At 33.8% G+C, this 21,700-nt stretch overlaps 4 protein-coding genes across 5 annotated transcripts in view; 1 reads left to right on the forward strand and 3 right to left on the reverse strand.

Moving 5' to 3' along the window:
- Positions 1–12,421, reverse strand: part of LOC149690822 (uncharacterized) — a 35,812-nt gene extending 23,391 nt beyond the window's left edge. For both annotated transcript variants that reach the window (XM_089870695.1, XM_089870694.1), the window contains exon 1: positions 11,937–12,421. In XM_089870695.1, the coding sequence (XP_089726821.1) occupies positions 11,937–12,143 (207 nt within the window). In that variant the 5' untranslated portion in view covers positions 12,144–12,421. The remainder of the gene's footprint in view (positions 1–11,936) is intronic.
- Positions 1–21,700, forward strand: part of LOC149690823 (uncharacterized) — a 170,035-nt gene that overhangs the window by 20,761 nt on the left and 127,574 nt on the right. Inside the window, exon 2 of the mRNA XM_089870678.1 lies at positions 6,877–6,978. Within this exon, the coding sequence (XP_089726804.1) occupies positions 6,877–6,978 (102 nt within the window). The remainder of the gene's footprint in view (positions 1–6,876; positions 6,979–21,700) is intronic.
- On the reverse strand, positions 16,455–17,986 carry Vamp7 (Vesicle-associated membrane protein 7). Its single transcript, XM_089870767.1, has 7 exons — positions 17,841–17,986; positions 17,488–17,642; positions 17,366–17,423; positions 17,161–17,298; positions 16,936–17,088; positions 16,773–16,865; positions 16,455–16,708 (listed from the first exon to the last, which is right to left on the reverse strand). Exons 2-7 carry the CDS (start codon positions 17,631–17,633, stop codon positions 16,646–16,648), a joined length of 651 nt encoding a protein of 216 aa, XP_089726893.1. The 5' UTR covers positions 17,634–17,642; positions 17,841–17,986; the 3' UTR covers positions 16,455–16,645.
- On the reverse strand, positions 18,143–21,297 carry LOC149690826 (transient-receptor-potential-like protein). Its single transcript, XM_089870621.1, has 10 exons — positions 21,088–21,297; positions 20,750–21,031; positions 20,436–20,690; positions 20,030–20,366; positions 19,480–19,975; positions 19,221–19,416; positions 18,958–19,152; positions 18,824–18,892; positions 18,650–18,765; positions 18,143–18,588 (listed from the first exon to the last, which is right to left on the reverse strand). Exons 1-10 carry the CDS (start codon positions 21,283–21,285, stop codon positions 18,300–18,302), a joined length of 2,433 nt encoding a protein of 810 aa, XP_089726747.1. The 5' UTR covers positions 21,286–21,297; the 3' UTR covers positions 18,143–18,299.

Genomic DNA, 21,700 nt, shown 5'->3' on the forward strand with positions numbered 1-21,700 from the left:
CCGAAACTAAATGTTGTAGACCCCATGTTCTTTGATACGTTTCACTCAGTTTGGTCCAATAATCACGCTCCTTAATTTGTGATGGACCTTTCAAAAACACCCTGTATCTATAACCATCACCAAATTCCTACACTATTAACAAGACCTGTTTTCATCAGTTATTGCACCATCTCTTGTAATGTCAATTAAACGTCTATTGAATAGATAGTTGACGCAGGCGCAGCAGGCAGGCTTTAGAAGAATCAAATAGGTCTTTTATTCGAGGGGTTACTAACTAGCAGTTTCCCCTGTACATACTCCGATTAAGTGTTAGTAGTATTTAGTATATTTACTTCTTCGTTTTTCAACTATGAGTGAATACCCCCTCGATTTTATCAAATGCGGGCTGCGTGGGTTTAGCATAATGACGTTTAAAGTGAAATTAAGAACATGTATACTTTTCATTACTTAAAAAAAGGTATAATTTCTACACTAAATTTGCTTAGCAGCAACCAACACGAAATTTCGTGATCTTAGCAATTAAATCGAACTTAAACGTGAGGACAAGCTATAATTTTTTAAACTAATCGGACCAATTAAGGTTCTAACAAGTTTGCTTTTTTTTCTTTGATGTTTTAAAGTCTCTGTAGTTCAGGGTTAATTACTGTTGAGACACGTTTAAAATGCCGCTTTTCTTTTAAGCACCCTTATTTAATTTTGTAATAAATTTATTTCTTAAGATATTAATATGCATCAAGGTAGGCTAGTCGTGAAAATTATATATGTACACTCGATATTCAAAACATGCTTTTTTTAATTAGTGTAATTAGTGTTGAATTATATATAATTTTTCCTTGTGAAAAGCAGTATAATTACTATACCGTTGGGTGCTGAAAATCTCTAATATGAAACTTCAGGACCAAATGTGTCTTCCCACACACACTTTACCTTCCACTCTGTAAAATTCTCCGCCATTTTGAGGGAAAAAGAGTGTCACCCCCTCCCTTTGTAATTTCCGCGTTGTACTAAGCCTTTATGTTTATGACTTAATGCGATACTTCAAAAATGGTATTCATTACTGTATTTCAAGGTAACAGCTACCAAAATTACGCATATTCAAAATTACTTATATATATAAATGGTTTTCAACAATGTGTTATAAATATTGTTACTTCCTTATATTAATTAACTGATTTTGAGCCAATACATGGAAAGCCTGGAAAGGTACTGAGAAGAATAGATTTTTCTTAATCCCCGCCTTTGGTTTAATTAGCTGTAGATCAACGGATATTTTAAGAAAATTGAAAAGAATGTTTTAAATTGAGGTCACTATGATTACATACCTATATACTAAATCAAACTCACTGCATGATCATAGTCATAAAGGTATAATTTACATAAAAGGGGAGCTAAATTTGAATGTTCATAACAACTACTATCAACATTAACCCTATACAGGAACTATCAACTCTTTATATTAATAGTTGTTTCAAGTTTTACACGACGCAGTAACAGTTTATGATTCAAATAGATCAACCCACGGAGATCCGAAGGATTATTACACCGCCCACAACATCAAGGACAGATTCCTTTTCAAAAGGTCATTGGGGTCAAATATGATGGTATGCCAACCCTGAATTTCCCCCTTCTTTCTTTCTTGCTGACAAAGGGTTTCAGACGTTTAGTACCGAATACAAAAACATAAAAGACAATAAAACATTTAGACATCAGGATAAAAAATAAAATAGTAAAAGTGAAATTTAGGAAACACCCACTCACACACAAATTTCTCCGCAGCCTTTAAGTACTTAGTGCTACAGGGATCTGTCATAAAATTTGTTTTCTATACGTAGTAATGACGGGACAATGTTAGTAGATCATACGAGGTTGGTTATAAAGGAAAAATTTGCTAAACATTTTGAGGTTTGTTGGGCCTACTTGAATCTTCCCTGGGTTACCTTGGATAATATTACCACCTCACCTAAGACCCAGGGCGCATCGTTCTGAGCATTCAGTTGTAAGAATCATTTAGTAAATTTCTGACGTATCCTACAATGATCACGTGGTGCGTTCTCTCGTCCTGAGAGACTTTATAGAAGGAGGTACGTCCACGGTTATCTTGGTTAACGCTACACCCCCTTATGGAACAGACCCTAGGTTCGTTCCCGCGCATCGTTCTGCGCATTCACTGGTTCCCCTCTCCCGGTTTCCTACAACGATCGCGACGAAACAAGCTACCCTTATTTACCCTACTCCCGGAACCATATAGAAACTCCCTGATCATCTGATACGTGTGTTTTAAAATAATGACCGCAAGAAACTTTCGTTTTTCGTTTCTTTTGATCCAACCTCATATCCAATCTCGCGTATCTTAAGTATCTATTAACCCTGGTCGGTAATAGTATGATTCCTTCAATTTGAAAGCAATGCGCTCCGCAGACAATAATGATTTTTTTTTTTTTTTTTTTTTGCAAAATAAAAATAGGGAAAAGGCCATGACACACTATTCGGGAATCGGGCCCTGATTACACTTTGTTATATACCCTAGGTGAAAAAAAAATAAAAAGAAATTTGACTCAACAAAAGAACAGCCGCGAAATTAGGTTTTCTTTTTAAATTGGTTGGTAAAAGTACTTGGATTCTTTTCATCAAGCCTGCCCTGCACGCATTCAAATATTTCTTACACCGGAGCCCGTCCGTGACTTAGTTGGCATCAAACTAAATAAAAACTATGCCCGAAATTTTGAAGTTTTTTATACGAGAAAGTTTTTTTTTCCTAACAGAAGATAGAAGTTTAGATACCGTTCTACCGGTTGGTTATCATTAAGGTATCTTCATAAATTTTAATAGTGTATGTAGTCTTTACTTACTGGGCCTGGATTCAAGAGATATTATAAAAATAGACATCTTGCAACTGGTATTTTTAATTACTCAAAAACGTTTGAAGGTTATTAAAGGGGTAGAAAGATTTTGTTGACTTCGTACATCAACAATTTAATTAAATGATTTTTAAGTATATTAATTAGTTTAATTCAACCAACATATATTAGTAGGTATAAACATTCCTGTTCTAAAATGGAACCGATTAAAGGTTTGACGATTTAAGCAAACAAATAAGGCTTAACAAATAGGCAAAGTCATTGAAAGAAAAATTAGGGTTAAGATGTCAAAGAGAAGAGTTTATAAAAAAAGGTAACCACGGTTTTAAAATTAACAACATTTCTAAAGAGTTAATGGTATAGGCCTACCCCCTACATAAAAATAGAGATTTAAGTCTTAGATTATGTCAGTATGATATGAATCAAGTATCTGAGAGACAGTGATATTCCTTCGCGAGGCGGCACGCTTTGAACCACCGTCTTTTATTATAAACCCAAGTACTTACTTAACATCGTCATACTTTATAAATGGAGACCCAACGCGGAGTTAGTCACTCAGGAAGGGAGAGGGTTTATTTAGGCTTAACCACGACGAGGAAATAAGAAACTCAAATTCCACACTGAATTTAAATCCTTCCTGGATTGAAAGTACATACTAAAAATAAATATTCGCTCCTACTCGCGAAAGACATCATCTCGTACCAGAACTTTAAAAGGCGACAGTCGGAACACCACCACCAAACACCAAACGTTGTCAATCTCTTGAAAGATATGTTTAATGTCGGCGTAACTTGAGATTACCAGTTAGTCTAGCTGGGTTAAATTTTTCCCCAAGTACATATTGGGTAGTCCAAGGTTAGTTTGAAATTTAGGCTTAGCGATTCAGTTAAAAGTTTGGTGTTGTTAAGCCTTTGTTTGTCTTTGTATTCGATGTATGATTAGAACCAGTTCACGTGACTTACGGATGCAACGTTTCCCGCGTAGTCTGAGGTTAGTTTGAAATTTAGGCTTAGCGGTTCAATTCGAAGTTTGAAATGGTGTTTTTGTTAAGCCTTGGTTCCTTGCATTCTCCGAATGTTTAGAACCAGTATGGATTTCAATTTCCCGGGGATTTAGGGCTAAAGAAATCCGATAACACGCGGAACTAAAGGGGTTTATAACTTTGTCTAGGAAAAAGAAGGAAACAAGCGTCTCTAATCGGTGTTTTTGGCTGTCTTCAGTTGGCAGAAAGGAACCAACCAAGACGTTTATGCGAAACTGTCAGAGCATAAAGGGTTTATTTTTGAAAGGGTTCCTAAGAGGCCAAGGTTGCAATTAATAATAACAACCCCCTTTTTTAATTGATGGGCTAATAAATATTTGGGGTGTAAGAAAATTATGGCGTGTGTGTAGATGTCTTTAATCTTAGCCGACATGGAATAATGACTTTGATGAACAGATGTCATGATACGTTGTTGAATTACTCTATATCGAATGTGTATCACTAGCACAAACAAAGATGCTTGGCGCCAATTTTCATCAAAATTGGTTACCATTAAAATTAAAATTTATTTACCTAATTCTTCTATATGGTTTAATGAACTATTCTACGCAAAAAAATTTGGTTGAATCTGTTGAAAAATAGCCTGACAAGGCGTAAATTCCAAATCAGAGCTTGATTATTTAGTCTGCCGCTTACGACAGACAAAACTAAACAGTTTTTGTTATTTTAAACATGCGAGTATTCAATTAATCTATCCTCTCTCCGCTATTAGTCTTTTTGAAGTTTATAAAAACGAAAAAAGCGGCTATGTTTTTATTTGCCTAACAATGTTATACATCAATTACCGAACACGAGAGCGTGGGAAAACAACAGAGATTTAAATGAACTGTCCCCTTTAAAAATTTGGAAGTTTAACACGACGTTCATCTCTGTCAACAAATTAGAATGAAGTCTCTATTTAGTTTTATTTTTGTATTAGTTCTAACTCTAGCTACTTTGGTTTTCTTTGATTTTGAATTTTTCTTTCTTTCTTTTGGTTTGGTTGGGTGGGACTTATCTAACTTGCCGAAAGGGTTATATACTAGAATTTTTTAAGAGACCCTTATGGCGCGGCACCGATGACACACGCGTCTTAACAAAAACAAGAAATTAAAGAAAGTAAAGATTAGATTGTCTCGAGATGCTTGCTGAGCACTGCGAAGGCGAATTATTTTCATTTGAAATCAATTAGAGCTGTCGTCAGTGCAAGGATTAGAGCCCCTTTCTTTCTTTTCCGCTTTGGTTTTGCGTGCGGTTGTCTTAATTGAATTTATTGTTGATTTTAATTTGAGAATGGTACATGAATACAAAATATATATGGTGCAATCGGTGCGGGTAATATGTTAAATATCAATTAAATTATTATATCAAGGTCGTACAGTCATAGAACAAAACTAACTAATTAATTAATTAATTAATTAATTAATGTAGTCATCTATTTCCGTCGTCTGCTTAGTCTGATAATCGCAAAGGCTTAACAAACTCCGTTTGTTTCATTTGAAACTATGACTAGTATACAGTCACCTCAGGCTTTCAATCTATTGTTATTAAAACCAAGAAAATTTGTATTTGTTTCCTGTTTCTACTCACTGTCAACTTAATTTGTCAATTATAAGGCAAACATAGTATCATTTCAGACAGTCTAGGATGGGGTATGGGTTAGCTTATTACGTAACGTTACCCAATGTGCCAATCTTTTTAGTCGTTAGGCTTAGTGAAGCGAAACGTTTTAAGGATTACAGCGGAGAAGTAAAAATAACTTATTTTTCAACGTTGTTTGAGCTATTTCTAGCTGCCTACAAACATTTTTAGTGTCCTTTGTTTCAATAGGAGAGATCTTAAATCAATTTATTTTGAAACAATTCCGTTTTATTTCCACTAAATCTAAGAGAAAACGGGGGAAAACGTTTCGGGAGGCCCCACCCTTTTTACGGACGTTCTTTCACGCCGTATTTAATTAGAACGAGCTTTTTAATTAGGGTACTTAATTGCTCTTAATAGGCGGTTGAAAGAGGATACGCTACTTAAAGTGGATTGTTAAATTATACTTGTGGGGCTTTGAGCTATACGGGTACTTTAGTTTTTATGAAACAAGTAATTTTGGTTTTAAGTGTCAAATTCGCTTGGATGTATACAATATACCCCCAACTTTATTAACGATACGAGCTAAAGGGGGCTGTACCTAAAACCCGCCTCTTTAACTTAAATTGGCCTGAAAATATTTTGTAATTTTAGAAAGAAAACATTTCCGGGGGTGCTCACCAAGTGACCTTCCGTGTACTTTAGTATAATTAATAAATATATTAAGTTAGTTAATTTAGTTTTTTCCAATTATGTGTTCGATTTATTTATGATTTTCCCAAAGTGGGGGTCTCTATTTCGCAAAATACAACCTAGGCCTAGAAGAATTCCTGAATTACAATTTTTCTTTAAAAAATTGTGGAAACTGTACATTTCCTCTTAAGTTATTAGACCCAACTAAAATCCACCCAAACGGAATGCACTTTTAAATGTAAGGTTAGGGGTCAAACCACCTAAAATAGGCGTATGACTAATAGTTTAACCGCGTATCGATTTGCGATCTTAGAAGGGATCGAATTTAAATCGGATAAACACGTGTTTTCTACACTAAAGATATACCGTTCCCGCGTTGAATTTGCGCACACGTAAGCTGTATATCAATTTGGTTTGCAATTTTTGACTTTTTGGGAGTTTTCGGCGATTATATGACTTTGAATTCTTTCGTATTTTTGAAATAAATGATATTTAGAGAACTTATTATTATAAGGTGTCGACAGTCACCTTGAAAATTATGGATATAAACAAACCGCCTTTAATTAAAAAAATAACCTTGTTATAAAAGAATTAGTTGCATTTTGTCGGCACCTTTATTTTGCCCAATATGAATCTAATTAGCATATTTTCACGATTTAACCCTTTTAAACCTTTTATATATTTACTATAATTAAAAAACATTTCCTCTTTATTTTTCTATAGATGCATTTACATTCCAAAAACACACGTCATCATGGACTTCTTATATTTGAAATACGGACTAAACAACGAAGGATCGTGGATGGAGTTTGGACGTTAAGTTGGGTGAGTACACTGATTTGAATTTTTTTGTATACGACCATTACAGTTTAAGATAAGTAAGCCTACAGGGTCCTCTAACGTTGAATGCAAATTTTGAAAACCTAACCGTGTTAAAATACACCAGTTCCCTAAGCTGAAAATGTAAATTATGACAAGCTTACAATTGCTGCAAGTTAGTGTTTCTGTAAATCAATTCCAAAAAGAAATTTTTTTCGCTGTTTGACAAGTTGAATAATAGCTAACTATATGAAATATCTCAGCTGTTCTACTTCACCCCATTATGCGTACAATATATCAAAGTATATAATTCATTGAACCCTTTCTTTCCAAACCAAAGCGTTTACCTTTACATTTAGTACAGTACCACTTTATCTTTGTCTTCCTCCGTATAACTTAACAGTGAAGTCAAAGCTTCAAAATCTAACGTAACACCTTGAAAATTGATTACTTTTTTGCCTCTGGTCTTTAGGCCTGTAGACCTTAGTAAGCGTTATGTTTTAATATATTCAGTATATGAGCCTGCAGAAATGAACACTATAGGCCTACAAAACGTTGGCTGTGATAGGTGGTTTTTATGTTTTAAAATTTATAAAAATTCTATATGATATTATGATGGAACTATCTGTCTTATCTTATATACTTTCGTTTTTTTCTTATGTGAAACTTTTATTTTGAAGTTTAAGCTTGTCTTTGTGATAAGATATAAGGCATAAAGGTTCTTGCACTCTTCAGAGCTCAAATTTGTCATTTTTAATCGATGCTACATTGTATTTGAAATTTATCTTGATAGGTGAAGTTTAGTGGGGTTAAACGGCTTGGGACCGAGAAGGTATCTCTAGGTAACCCTTGAGCATGCTTTCATGAATTATTTGATATCATTTTAAGATCGTGGGAACATTATTTTTGACCTTAGGGTTATTTTTGAGTTGTCTATACTGACTTCAGCGAAGTAAAAATAATTTTCACCAGAATATATAAATAAATAAATTTGAATTAACTGTCTCACTAAAGCAGAAATATGCAAAACCATCATAACAGCCCTAACCTTTGAACCCTAGGGACTAGAAAGACGTTAAACTATTGTTTTTACAATACGTAACATTGTTATAACGAAACCGCAACTCATTGCAGCTTCGTAGGTGGCCCATTTAATTTTTTTTAACGACCATATTCATTAAGAAACTAAATATTTGTATTTTAAACACTAAAACACCGTAAATCATAATTAGTTAGCCCACACAGAGTGGAAGGTCAAAACTATATAGCTCATCTTCAAATTTAAACTAAGAAGAATTTGATTAACATATAAATGGGTTTGATAAAATTATCTAGCGCTGTTATGGGTTTTTTAAGAACAATATATGCCATTCTTTCAAAGATGTAATGAAAGTTAAGAAAAAACGGAATACAAAACCACCGCTTAAAGTGGTCCATTAAACCATTTAAACGTTTCATCTCGTCAATAAAAACTTAGATGAAAGCTGTTATTAAATGCCATAAACTCGCCGACAAAAAGGACCACCCACAACTTATGATTCTATAGTAGTTTAGTTATTTGTAAAAATAAAAATAAAAATAAATATTTGGGGTAACTTAGATTAGTTCACGGAGTTCATAGTGACCTTGATATACTACAATCCTAACTACCCCCCCCCCTTGCACGTGCATACCAATTAAATTTTCGACTCAAAATTAATTGATTATCCATTTAACCCTAACGTTCACCGTTTTTGGGAAATACTGTATTTTTTCTAGATAAATTTCTCAATATCGCTTTTAAACTAAGTTAAATTAAATTGAATTAATTTCTACTACCTTTTTTAAAACAAGTTTTCTATATATCGACTTAGGCCCCCTGTAAATGAAATTACATAGTGTGGAGTGTAGAGTATGTGTATCCAGTTTAATACTGTTATTTAGTATAGCCTTACAACATTTACAAGAGATTATATACCCTCGGTTCGTTTTTACTTTCCTCGATTATCTCATCAAATTCGATGAAAACCACAAATTAAATGTGAAAAGCAAACCACCCCTTGGCTCTCTGTAAAGAGTTTCCAATTTTTTTAGAAACGGTTGAAATTTTAAAGGAAAAATTATGGAACACGAGATAAAATGACGTAACATTAATCCAATTTGTATCGATTTCAATTACCCTCCAAGAATTTTAAAGATTAAATTTCGATATCTTTTTTGGGGGGTTATAGATAACTTTTTGAAACGATAAATTGTTGGAGTGTGACTGTAGTGCCAGATATTGAAATATTTTATGCGTATTTCTTTAAGATTTCTTACGCAACAAAGCGTTGCAACTTAAGTAGCAAGTACATGGGTTTGTTGACAAGTGTTTTAACGGGTTATATTCCTTTTTAAAGTGAGATTTATTTGTCTTAAGCTCTTGAAACAATCTAAAATTAAACAAATACGAATTACAGATATTGAAATATTTTATCTTATCAAGTTTTGGGTTGTCCATCACAACAAAGAGAAGTACCTGCATGGGTGATGGGTTGACAAGCATTTTAACCAAAGGGTTATATTCCCTTTAAATACGCTCTTGAAAACAAACTCTGCACCGCAAATAAATCATTACAAACTTAACTGATATTTTTAGGACAGACACTAGAAAAACAAGCCCGATAAGACACGTGATTTATTCGTTAGCCCACCTGCAAATTTCGGGTATTCTGGCCTCTAACAAAACAGTATATTTAACTAAAAGGAACCATTATCTTAACCACAATCGATTCCCAATTAAAATTATCTTAACAATATAATCGTTAGTATGTTAGGCTTAGGATGAAAAGGTAGAAAGTTGCAGCTGCGTATCTTAACTCGAAAACCACGTATCTTTCACGCGTTTATAATTTAAGATATTGACTTTATGAATTATGGTGAAGTAATTTAGGCTTAAGGTGCCTCTTAGTAAGGTTTTTAAAATGATTTAAGCACGCGATTATAAAAATATTAAGGAACTAACTCGTTTTCATACGCTAAGGTAACTTTCTTCGTTTTACTAGCTTTATTTTCTGGATCGAGGGGTTAGATAGTTGCTCGTTTTGAAGATTTGCAATTGAGTTTGTTATACAAATTAATATGGATTATCTTCCCCCTCGATCTCGATAGAAGAAAAATGATTTTTTTTGCGTCCGCTGATCTTCAGGAAAGATTTTCTTTGCTCATTTTTAACGTTATTAGGGTTTTAATCAATCTTGAAGTTACATACGTTTTTTTCCATTGGAACTTAACTGCAAAAATGTAGTATCTGTTTGTCTATAGACTGTTCTATTAATTTCTGAAGACAAGCAAACACTACAGGGGCGGGAAAGTCATCTTCTTGAGTTATTTACATCGCGCCGTGAACCACCGCTAGAGGATATTAATTTTAAAATTGATAGTTACTATATTTTTGCATTAAGTTTTATAAAAAAGACGAATTTCCGGATTTTAGGAGTTCAAGAGCAAGAAGATGGGTTAGAGAAATTTGGGCGCCCCTTTCAAAAACGTTCATGTAGAAATTTTATTTTTTATTTTTTGTGTAATCAATTTTGTCTTTTTTGGAAGCACATTTTTAATTTTTCACCCCTTCTTTTACTTTCTACTGCGCAGAATCCTTTTATAAAACTGCAAAAATGAAAATCTAGGGCGTAATTCATTCTGCTAAGATTTAGAAGAGGAGGTATCGTTAAAAATTTGTTCTAGGGAGTTTTATAGCAATTAATCACGAGAAATTGTAATTACTCTTAATTGGAAATTCATTACTAAAGTGTCAGGGAAGATTTTGAGATATTTTTTTCGATAGGAATTTTGTAAATTTACAGTAATTTTACGGTTAACTCCTTGAATACTAAAGAAGACCTGTGTGATATTTTTTTAATATAATTTTTGACGTTTTATTACTAAAAACCGGTTCTTAAATGCTAGTTTTACTGCCAACTAAGGCGCTCAAATACTACCCCATACTTCTTCAAGATTCAAAATGTGATTATATGGGCTTAGAATTTTCTTTTTCTAACTTTGAAATTTTATTCTGAAAATTTTTTTCTACTTCCAAAATTTTATTCTTATTTTTTTTTTTTTTTTGAAATTTTATTCTAGAGAAGTTTTTCATTTGAAATTTCATTCTGGAAAAAAAATCTTTCAATTGGTTAATGAACTTAATAATTCGGTAATTTTTACCTCTTAATTTCATTTAATATTAATTAATTTGAATATAATTAATTAATATTCAAATTTATTGGATTTCATTTCGAAATTAATATTAATTTATAACTCTGGGAATATATTTCAATAGCAATTTTTAAATATTTTTTTTCTCTGAAATTAAGTTTCGGAGTCGACGCTCTCAGTAAGATAGGATCACGTGATAAACCCCTGCTACACTTTTAATATGGGGTTATTCCAAAATGGGTTATATTAATCGCTAAGTCGTAAAATAAATTTTCAGTAATAGAAAACAAGATATCACTGGCGTTTAAGCCCATTCCTTCCAAAAAAAAAAAATCTGGGAACTTTTAACCGCCATAGAAACAGATATTAATAATTCTTGGTTAGAAGTTAATTAAACGAAGTAAACTTATTCTTTATTGATTAATTATTTCCTTCATGACATCATTATGAAATGTTCCCGGCGGTAAACCTTATATAAAAAATTGTCAAAATGGGGACTCTGTAATTGACAGTTAAGTCTGCAATTTACCATAATTTAATTTACCATGAGATAATTACCCTCAATCGGTAATTTAATGTTTCCACCGTGTGTAATCTATAATTACCCATTGTAATTTCACATTACCGCGAACTGATTACTAAAATTGTTACGAATCATTGATAATTTCGTAATCAGTTAAATACACTTGATAAGGAAACAAAAACCCGAACCCAGTAAAATACACGTGCTGTAACTTTCCCGCCAAAAAGTGTTTTTTTTTTAAACAATTAAGTGATATTTATTTACTTACGCTGTAATTCTTGGCCGGTACTGTTATCCTATTCTTAACGAATTGGAATGTGTTCTTATTGACAATATAGGGTGGAGGTTCAGAGGTCAGATCTTGTTGGGTGGGTGACCTCCAATAAATGGCACCATTAACACCAATACCGAAATAACAACACCACAGTAATATAATAAACGCTGTTAAATTTATAAATCTCGTTTTAGCAGCCATTAAGTTTTTTAATTAAAATTAATTTTTTTAATCACTTATTTAAAACGCGCTAGAAATAATTTGTACGATTTTCTTTCATGATTTGAGAAGTTTCTCGTTTGATGTCATTTTATTTTTGTGACAGTTTAAAATGGGGGTTGGTTTAATTAATTTACATTATTTTAATTAAATTAAATTAAATTGTAATATTTCTTAAAGACGAAAAAGCCACTTTCACTAAGAGACGTCGTGAGTGTGAAAGAAACAAAATGCTTTAACACACTCTCTCTCTGAGAAAGATAAAAGAGAGAACCAAGAAAAGTTTTTGGAAAAAAAGAGAGAGATACTAGCGCCCTTTTAATCCGCTAGCGGGATTTTTTTGAACTAAGAGTGGATTAAAGGGATAGTGTCGTATAAGATTATTTGTTATAATTTGTAGTTTAGTTTAAAGCTATCCCTGCCTTTCACTTTATTGCCTCAGATTCAGGAGATAAAAATTACAAATTATAAATAGGTTGAGACTATCTCTTAAGTTATTTTGATTTCTGAGACTGTAACTTCAACTTAAGAGAAACATTTGGTTCTTTTTCTATATCAGAACAATTTTTTTTTTGTAAATCTGTGATAGCAATTTTTCACGGTTCACCGGTTATCATTTCAGTGTTTTTTTTTGGTTCGTCTTTTCGCTCTTCTATAGGACTTTAGCGTTCTTTTAATGTTAATTAACAAAATGAACATCAACTTCTACGATAGTATAGATAAGGATTCGTTTAATTAAATGATTTAAATCGGGCTCTTTAAATGATTCTTAAACGTTTTTCCCCGACCTCAAGGTCACTTAATTTTCGAAGTTTATAGGTGGTTTTTAATTTAATTAAAGAATAAAGGTCACGACAGCCTGGTAAATAATAATTTCACAAATTTGCCTTATAGTAAATACATATTTACACGTTTTCAAGATCAGCTAGTAAAATGGTGCCAAGTATTCCATAAGTTCATAAGATATGTTCCTTCCATAAGTTTGTCACTGGTAACTTAGAAACTGGAGCTTGTCTTGAAGTGAGTGAGGTAGGTCGTAGATTCGAGGTAAAGCGACATACGCCTGGTGAGGCGCTGTTAAAGGCTTAGTAATGCAGACTAAATAGGACCTAGATGGAAGTCCTGCAAAATTAACCACCGAGTGTAGGACTTCAATTATCGCTTCCGTCGTTCTCTCTCGAACTAGCTCGAGCTGTAACTGTCTCTAGCATTACGAACTTGTATAGAAAGTGTTATACTTATGGATGGTTCTAACGAATTTCGTGAGAACTACTTTAAAATCTCGCTCGCTATCTCGTATTTGCTTACACCGCCAGTTCTAACCCGTTGAACAATTTATAATAAATTTCCTCGGAGCGCGTTGTTACGAAATTTTGACCTTAGTGGCCGAATCTGATTGGAAAATCATTTGTCAAAATTCGGTTATAGGAGTTAGAAGTTATCGCAATTACTTGAAGGGAGGCGTTTCAGATTCAAAAAATCTATATATTGGTAGAGTGTTTGATCGGGGACTTCGATACGTTTTTCGTTTTTATTATTAATGTATTTTAAACTGGCTTGTTTAGATAGCGCCATGCCAAATGGAGACCCGTTAGACAATCGTGTTTGACAAGTCAATTTGTTTTCCGGGTTTTCTTGTGTGTACTCTTAGATGAGATGAGGCCATAAATGTCTATGGGTGCGTATAAGGACTAAATATATTTATCGTAATAAAGTAAATATGTAGCGTAGATTTGAATATTTACATTATTATTATTTAAGAAATGTGTAATCAGTATTCAAATGAAAGTGCTAAGTCGCTAGAATGTTTATTTAATATTATTTTATTATAAGAAAGAGTATATTTGTTGCAATTATGTGTCAATGTTAAAAATAAATGAGGTAATTAAGCTAATTACAAGTCAAAAATCAGTTTATTCATTCATTCTTTGGACCACTTGTCACGTGGTACCAATCGTCCAGTAGAATGCTATACCCCAAAAATAGGCCTAACAGTAATATAAATTAATTGCACATATTTTCTTAATTATTGTAGATAGACACATTGTTCCAATATTTGATTCAAAAAAATATATATATCTATATAGAAAAACGTATAGTTTATTTTCTAGGTATAAATATACCTGTATAGTATCAATTTATGTTGGGTAGAAATTTTTGACAAAAACATTTAGTTTGCCAATAGATATTTATTAGTCTGTTATGCAAATTAAGAAAGCTTAATCCCGGTGTGAAAAAAAAATCAGGTCTATTGCAAAAACCTTGACTCGTTAAAAACCGGTTTTGGGTATACGCGTGACGCACTCCTTGTTATTTCAAACAAATTATTAATTTGCAGTTAATTAAAATATGGCTACCATTATGAAAAATAATTAGGACTTTCATTAAACGCGGATCTGATAGCGGAAAATTTTAAATTAAAAATAATTTTCAATTAACGAAATGGCAAATTATTCGTATATTGTTTGAGATGCCGGCAATATAACAGGATTTTCCTAGCTACTGAAATACTACAGTCGTAAGTAACACCTGAGGGATAATTTTACCATTGAACATAATATGGTAATAATTATAAGTTTGAAAGATTTTTCATTTTTAATTCTTTTTTAAATTTAAATTATTCATCGGGGAAAAATTTGGGTCGAAGGACATTTTCTTCAAAACGCACGGGTTACCTAACGTAATTTTATATCATTTGGCAAAGAATTTAGCAAGGAAAAAGTGATTTATTACTATGTTTTATTTTTTACTTTGACACCTCGTGAATTCGCATATAATTAAATACGAACGCTCGCTACGAAAGTTGAGTAATTTTTTGAAGTACAGTTATGATTTCTAAAAGCGGCAGAATATAAGGTGGCATTCACGTACTCGCGATATTCTTTTAAAACCTTAATTACTCGAGCTGTAATTAATGTGGGCTCAAGTAATTAGCACCATTAGAAAGAGGAGAATTTGTTCTATCATATCCTCGAAGCGTTTGTCTTTAGCATTTAAATTACCAGAGTTCAAGCATCCCAAAGTTTGTTTATATGATTTTCCGATAATGACACGGTGAACTTAATTAAAACCTTAATTACTCGAGCTGTAATTAATGTAGGCTCGAGTAATCGATACCATTAGAAATAGAACAATTTGATCTATGATATCCTCGAAGCGTTTATCTTTATCATTTAAATTACCAGAGTTGTAGCGTCCTAAAGTTTGAATTATTTGGACCAACTTTTAAGGGAACAAAGTGTCACGCTGTGAATAAATTTCTCACCCCACGCAAGAAAGTTTAACGGCACCTCAAACGCGCGCCAATGTTTTCAAAGCATAAATTACGTTTCCAATAAACAAAAAACACTTTCCATAAAGAGTCTCTTATAAGTGATATTTGATAGGTTCGGGGCCGCCTACGGTCATCTGTTACTTAACGAGAGACCGGCATCTTTTAATCTAAAGGCCTTTTCATCTTAGCTCTACCATGGCTCTATTTTCTTTAATGCTAATTCGGTTGGGTGTAACACGAGTAGGCGATCTCATGGTAATTAAATCGTTAATTAAAAGATGGAGGAACATATCGCGCCTTTTTATTATTTATGTCTGCCTTGGGTGGGTTTAGTTTCTTTCCCGCGACTCGGGGTTAATAGGTCAAGGTGCAATTCCAATGGTTAAAAATTATTTTTATAAACCCCCGCACGTTAATTTGAATTAAATTAATTATAATATTATTTTGTGGCAATTTTTCCCACTAATTTATACTACAGTTTCATGGTAAATAAGTGATTGTAAATTAATAATATACGGACCTTCAGGAGCCTTACTAAACTGAGCATAAATGTCAAAATAAGAAGTGCGCATGGCGGACTATTTTTTGTTCATGATTACCTTTCTTCCCCATAATATAGAGATCTTTCAATTAGGGGAGGAGCTTAGATTCGTGAGGTAATTTAGACGGCCATATTGGTGGATTGAGTGCAGGGAGAAAGGTAAAAACCCCTCAATATGGCTGCCTAAACAATGGCAAGACTTAACATATGTGAAGTATACTAATTCATCTGAAACAAAGTTGAATATAAAACACAATAGGAATTTTTATTTATTTTTTATTAAATTCTGTACAATATTATTTACATAAGGTATGTTTTAATTAATAAGGGAATATATATTCTTTTAATTAGCTCCAATTTTAGCACAAATGTTTAATTAAACATCTTAAGCCATCACTGACCACTTGATAATAATATATTCTAATTAAAATTAAATCTTATTAAGTAATTTTTAAAAATAATGATTAACAAATTTGAATTATAATTGAAATTGAATTTTAATTTAATTTACATAATTTCCTATAAAAATACACAGTTAGAAAAAAACATAATTGAATAAACAAATTTTGGGAATTGTAAAATACATCATAATATTAAAGGGGGCAAGCATTGCAGAAAGTATACAGTGAATATTAATTAGGAATTGGGTGTAATTGTAAATAAACATAATTAAACACAACTTTGCCACGCCAAACCACCACAAGCTGCCGATACTATGAAGTAAATGATTAGCTGGAAAGATAGAAACAATAATAATCATTAGATTTAATTCCCATCCTAATTAAAATTAACTTACAATAGTCACAATGATGATAATAATTGTCAATTTAACATTTTTGAGGAACATGGCACGAGCTAGACCTCTACTTCTTTTACGGAATGTTACAGACTGAAATAATGATATGATTAATTAAGAGTTAATTTGGTGATTAAATGTTATTTAAAATATTAGTAATTACGCTGGCACTGAGGTTATCGGCTTTATTGACCAACAAGTCTAATCTTTCACCACGTGCAGTGACCGACTCAATATTTTGAACCATTATATCTTTAAGTTCATCTATTTGACCTTGTACTTTTGAAGCCGTATCTTTATTCTCAGAGTAGTATTTCTAATTAATTAATTATATATATTATTTAAGTAGGCTAATTAATATAATTAACATAAATTGAGTATTTAATACCATCTGGCTAGCCATGATAGGAGAAAATTCACTGTTCATTGCAAATGGCAATGCAGTTTGAGCCCTAATACCATATGTTCCACGAAACCTTTTTTGAATTTCTTGTAGGAATACGAATGCCATGCTTCGGTTGAATTCCTAAATATCTTAAATGTTACATCTACTACCCTAATTAATCCCCCAATTAATTAATTTAAAAACCTACATCATCAGATATGCATAAGTAAACAATGCCATCTTCAAATATATAGTGAAACAGATAACTGCATACCATTTTTTGGTTAATTTCATCAAATTTTAATGAAGTAACATTAATTATTAACTTACCTTCCATGGGCGTATGTTAATTTGGGTTTATCAGGTCCAATTTTGGCCAAAATCTGTTCAGTAACTTCAGCAAAGTTACCAGCGCAACTAGCATATTTTGCTAGGACAGTTGTCCCTCTTGAAATTACTGCGTAAAGCAGAGGCATTGTCTTGTTCTAAATTTAATATAAATGACGGATATTTAACTTTTAATGAAATAGTTAAGTACTTAGTCACAAGTCACGGGATAGCATTTAAATGTCAATAACAATGACGATTCTTAAGCCTTGGTTATAACCTTCAAATATGTTTATTTCTACTATATTTTTTTAATTTAGGGAAAGTAACACTTTTATAAATAGGGAAATAGTTACCTTTTTCAATAATCAAACGTGTTGAGAAGATATATTTAAGTATTTTATGATTTAAAACTAAAGAAAAACTATAAAACGCACTTATTCGAGCTGCAGTGAGTCAACAGTCGAAGTCAAACACCCTTGAATGAGCCTATTCCAATTTTGATTGGCTTACGTTCTGTGACGTAGAGCGATGGAAAAATTGAGATTTACCATCTGGGTTTGCTGATAACAATAATTAAATAAATGAGGAAAATTAAAGTACTTTACGATGCAATTAGATTCGTAACACAAGAAATTAAATATAATATATTTATTGAAATAACTTTCGACCAAAGTAAAACCAAAATTTGCAATATTTTTAGACTTAATTAGTTTTTTATTTGACAAGATTTTTTTCAAGAGAGTAGTGGCAGCTCTCACGGTTGTACTGCATTAAGCCCAAGGGGAAGCTAACATGAGATGCCACTGTACTTATTACAAAGTTTCTTCCCGTAGTTCTCTCAAAATATTTATCATCTCATTCTTGACTTCGATCGCGATGGAATTTTTCAAACGATCGACTTCTTGTCGAGATAATCGGTTTCCCGATCTCTCACTTTGTGAATTCAAATTAGGATTAGGCTTAAAAACGGGTTTCTTTCGTTTCAAGTCCGCGAGTAAGCCGGGTTCGCACCTCAAGGACCTGATAATGTCCCGTTTAATATTTTCAATTTGTAGTGAGGTTCGAATTGCCTCTTTCTTGCGGTCATCCCTCAGTTCGTATCTGTATTTGCCACAAGAAATGTAAGGTCGTAGTTCATAGGTTAATTTCAAGACAGTACTACCTCAGACTTGAAATATCCTGCTTGATTTCCAAGAGGTCATCCTCGTTGACCCCATCTTGTCTCAGTGTTAATTTGCACTGATGAATGTAGCGACTTACCAGTAATTTCATGGTTTCCTTAAAGGGTTTAACACGCTTTAGTACAATGTTTGCTATCTTTTTGCACGTCACTTACTTGATAATTGTCTATAGGAGTGTCATCTTGGTTGTCATTATCTTGATTGTACCCGAAACTTCCCATATTCTAGAGACAGGATATGTATTTTGAAAGGGTCAACAGAATTTGGTGGATTTGGTATTATTAATTACTTCGTTTGTGGGTTCCTTAGGATCGGTTTCACTTTTCTTTAAACTATGCCAAAGGTTATTTAAGTTTGCGTAAAACTGATAGACTGATTTAGGACTAATTATTAAGTTAAACGGAGGTGGTAATGTACTACCATCGTCGAAAAATCCCAACCACAGTTTCGAACGGGCAAATTTCCATTCCATGTCCGCTTGGTTCTGTGTTTAAAATTGAGATACTGAAGACACGCGTCACAATTACTAATTTCGAGAGACTAGACACCAACCGTAATGACTTCAAAGGATTTGGTCATCATGGCAATCAGCATATTGACAAGAACTATAATGGTGATGACGTGATAGGCTAGGAACAGTCCTTCACCCAACGTCTCAATAAAAGTGTCATCCTCGTATAGATCCGTGCTTTTCCGCGTTGAAATACCAAATAAGGTCCAAAATAGGTGTCCGAAAGTGCCAGTCATACTATTAAAAACATTCCTCAGAGTAAGCATATGTAAAATACTAAATAATGAAGAAGTTCATTACGTGCTAAACGCATCTGGATTCTTGGCGCACGCTAATGTCACCGTTTCGCCGCCATGTTCGTAAGTTTGACAATGTTCAATGTTGGAGTCGTACGACCAATACAACTGGAACAAACCCAGAACGAAGGAAACCAGAACCAAAAAGAACGTAAACAAAAATTTTGCAATGTCTTTGAACATGCAGCCCAATGAGATTTGTAATGGTCCCAAATGAGGGTTCGTTTGAAATAAGTAAATAATTCTGGCGAAACTGAAAACATTCGCGATGGCGAAGATGGCTTCCGCTATCAAAGTTGGATCGTTGTCCGGCCAGTGACCTCGGTCTTGTAGTTTGGGACCGTAATTTCCGGTTGAGACCAGGATGGAAGCGACACCCTTTAGGGAGAAGGACGCGATGTAGCTGGTCAACATCAAAAAGTCCAACCAGTTCCAGTATTGACGGACATAATCGCTTATACCCTCGGACCAAATTTCCTTGCATTCACCCCAAACCATGCCTAAAAAAGACCTGCGTTAACCCTGCGAAAATTGGTCAAAGCAAAGGCGCTTACCAACAACCCAGAAGGAAATCAACCATTCAACGGCTGTTAATGGTGGTCCCCTGACGTGTTGGGTGGCCCTGTCGTTACTGAAGGTGGCGATTAGTAAAAGTAACAAGAAAAATGCGAACGACGCAGTTCGATGGACGAATTTCACGAAAGGGGATCGTATCATCATTCCAAATTTCGTTTTGGGCAAGATTAAATAGTACAGGGATACTAATGGTAATCCAAACATGAGACCCAAACAAACCAAAACTTTCATTGGTAAGCTAGCTTGACGCCATATCGGAATACCGTCGTACCAGATGGTGGTCAAGAGTTGCTGGCAGTTTGAATGAGCTACAAACTTCGTGGAAAATTAAATAATTAAACTCCACGACGCTAAACTAAACGACGTGGATAAATCTGGACGTACTTGTTTCTGTTCGTACTTTATGGCCAGTTTTAACCTCGAGAAGCTGGTGGACAGTTTGGCTTCACCCTCTCCGTCATCTTCCTCGTCTTCGGAATCCGACTCGGACTTTTTATCCATAACCGCGATTACTTCTTCGGTACTACGACACAAGTTTAATAAGTCACAAGTAAATTTTCGGCACTGCTTGCTCAGTTCCAAGTATATCGATTTGAATTCTGGTTCTTCTTGGGCCAAATGCGTCAGTTCCCAAGATAGCTATAGTTTAATTAAAGGTTACATTGAGCGAAACCAATTGCAGATCAAAGAGGTTCTACCTTGAAGGCGACAAGAATGGGGTCACTCGAAGTTAGGGATATCCAAGCGGGTGAGGCCAAAGCCCTATAGATGTGAATTCGTTTCAAAGAGTATCTTAAACCATCGGTATGTTTTCCCATTTGACACTTTTGACATTCGCAATTCAGGAAATGTGGTTTTTCGATCATGGCTCCCCTGTTCAGCAGTAGCTGCAGGATTTCAAACTGATTGCAATGAGCTGCAAGTATAACTGGTGATATGTCCGGAGAATAGTCGTAGCTTTCTTCACCAGCTTTTCTAACCTTCAAGAAACAAACTCATTCAAGGTTATCTTAGGTCATAGGTCAAGATAATTTACCTTGTACCATCCGCTAGCTAACATATCCGGGGTAATACTGGGATGGTCTATCAACATTTCAACCATTCCGTAGTGACCCTCTCTGATGGCGTACAGTAAAGCATCCCCTATGAAGACACCGTCTTGTTGAAGCAGTATTTCCACTATTTCGACGTTCTCGTTGTCAACTGCGATTTGAATCGCGCTTCGACCCAACATATCTGTACAGTTGACATTGACAGGGTTGGGTGGTTGTAGACATCTCAGAATTGTATGCTTATCTCCCCTTTCGGAAGCTTCCAGAAAAGCCCGTTCTTTGGGGTCCATGCTCCAACCATCTTTAATGGGTTCCAAGGTGGTCCTGTTACCGATACCACCTTGGATTTCACCCATAGTGTATTGATTCATTTTAAATTAATTTCAATATTACTTCCGATTCAAAAACTGAATGTTTATTGTCTCGGAGATATAGCTTAGTGTGATGAGGTTGAAAAGAGGTGAATGAAATGGACTTGTAAGGTTTCAAAAATCTTAATCTAATTATGTTTTCAGTCTGTCTTAAGATGCTAAAGTCTGAAATATTTCGCTTTTGCTTTAAGACCTTTGTTACCCCTGTTCTATGGCTTCGGAAATA

The sequence above is a fragment of the Phalangium opilio genome, unplaced genomic scaffold, assembly GCF_054372755.1.
Source record: "Phalangium opilio isolate 3A_F unplaced genomic scaffold, DU_Popi_V2 ptg000031l_1, whole genome shotgun sequence".
Taxonomy (NCBI): Eukaryota; Metazoa; Arthropoda; class Arachnida; order Opiliones; family Phalangiidae; genus Phalangium; species Phalangium opilio.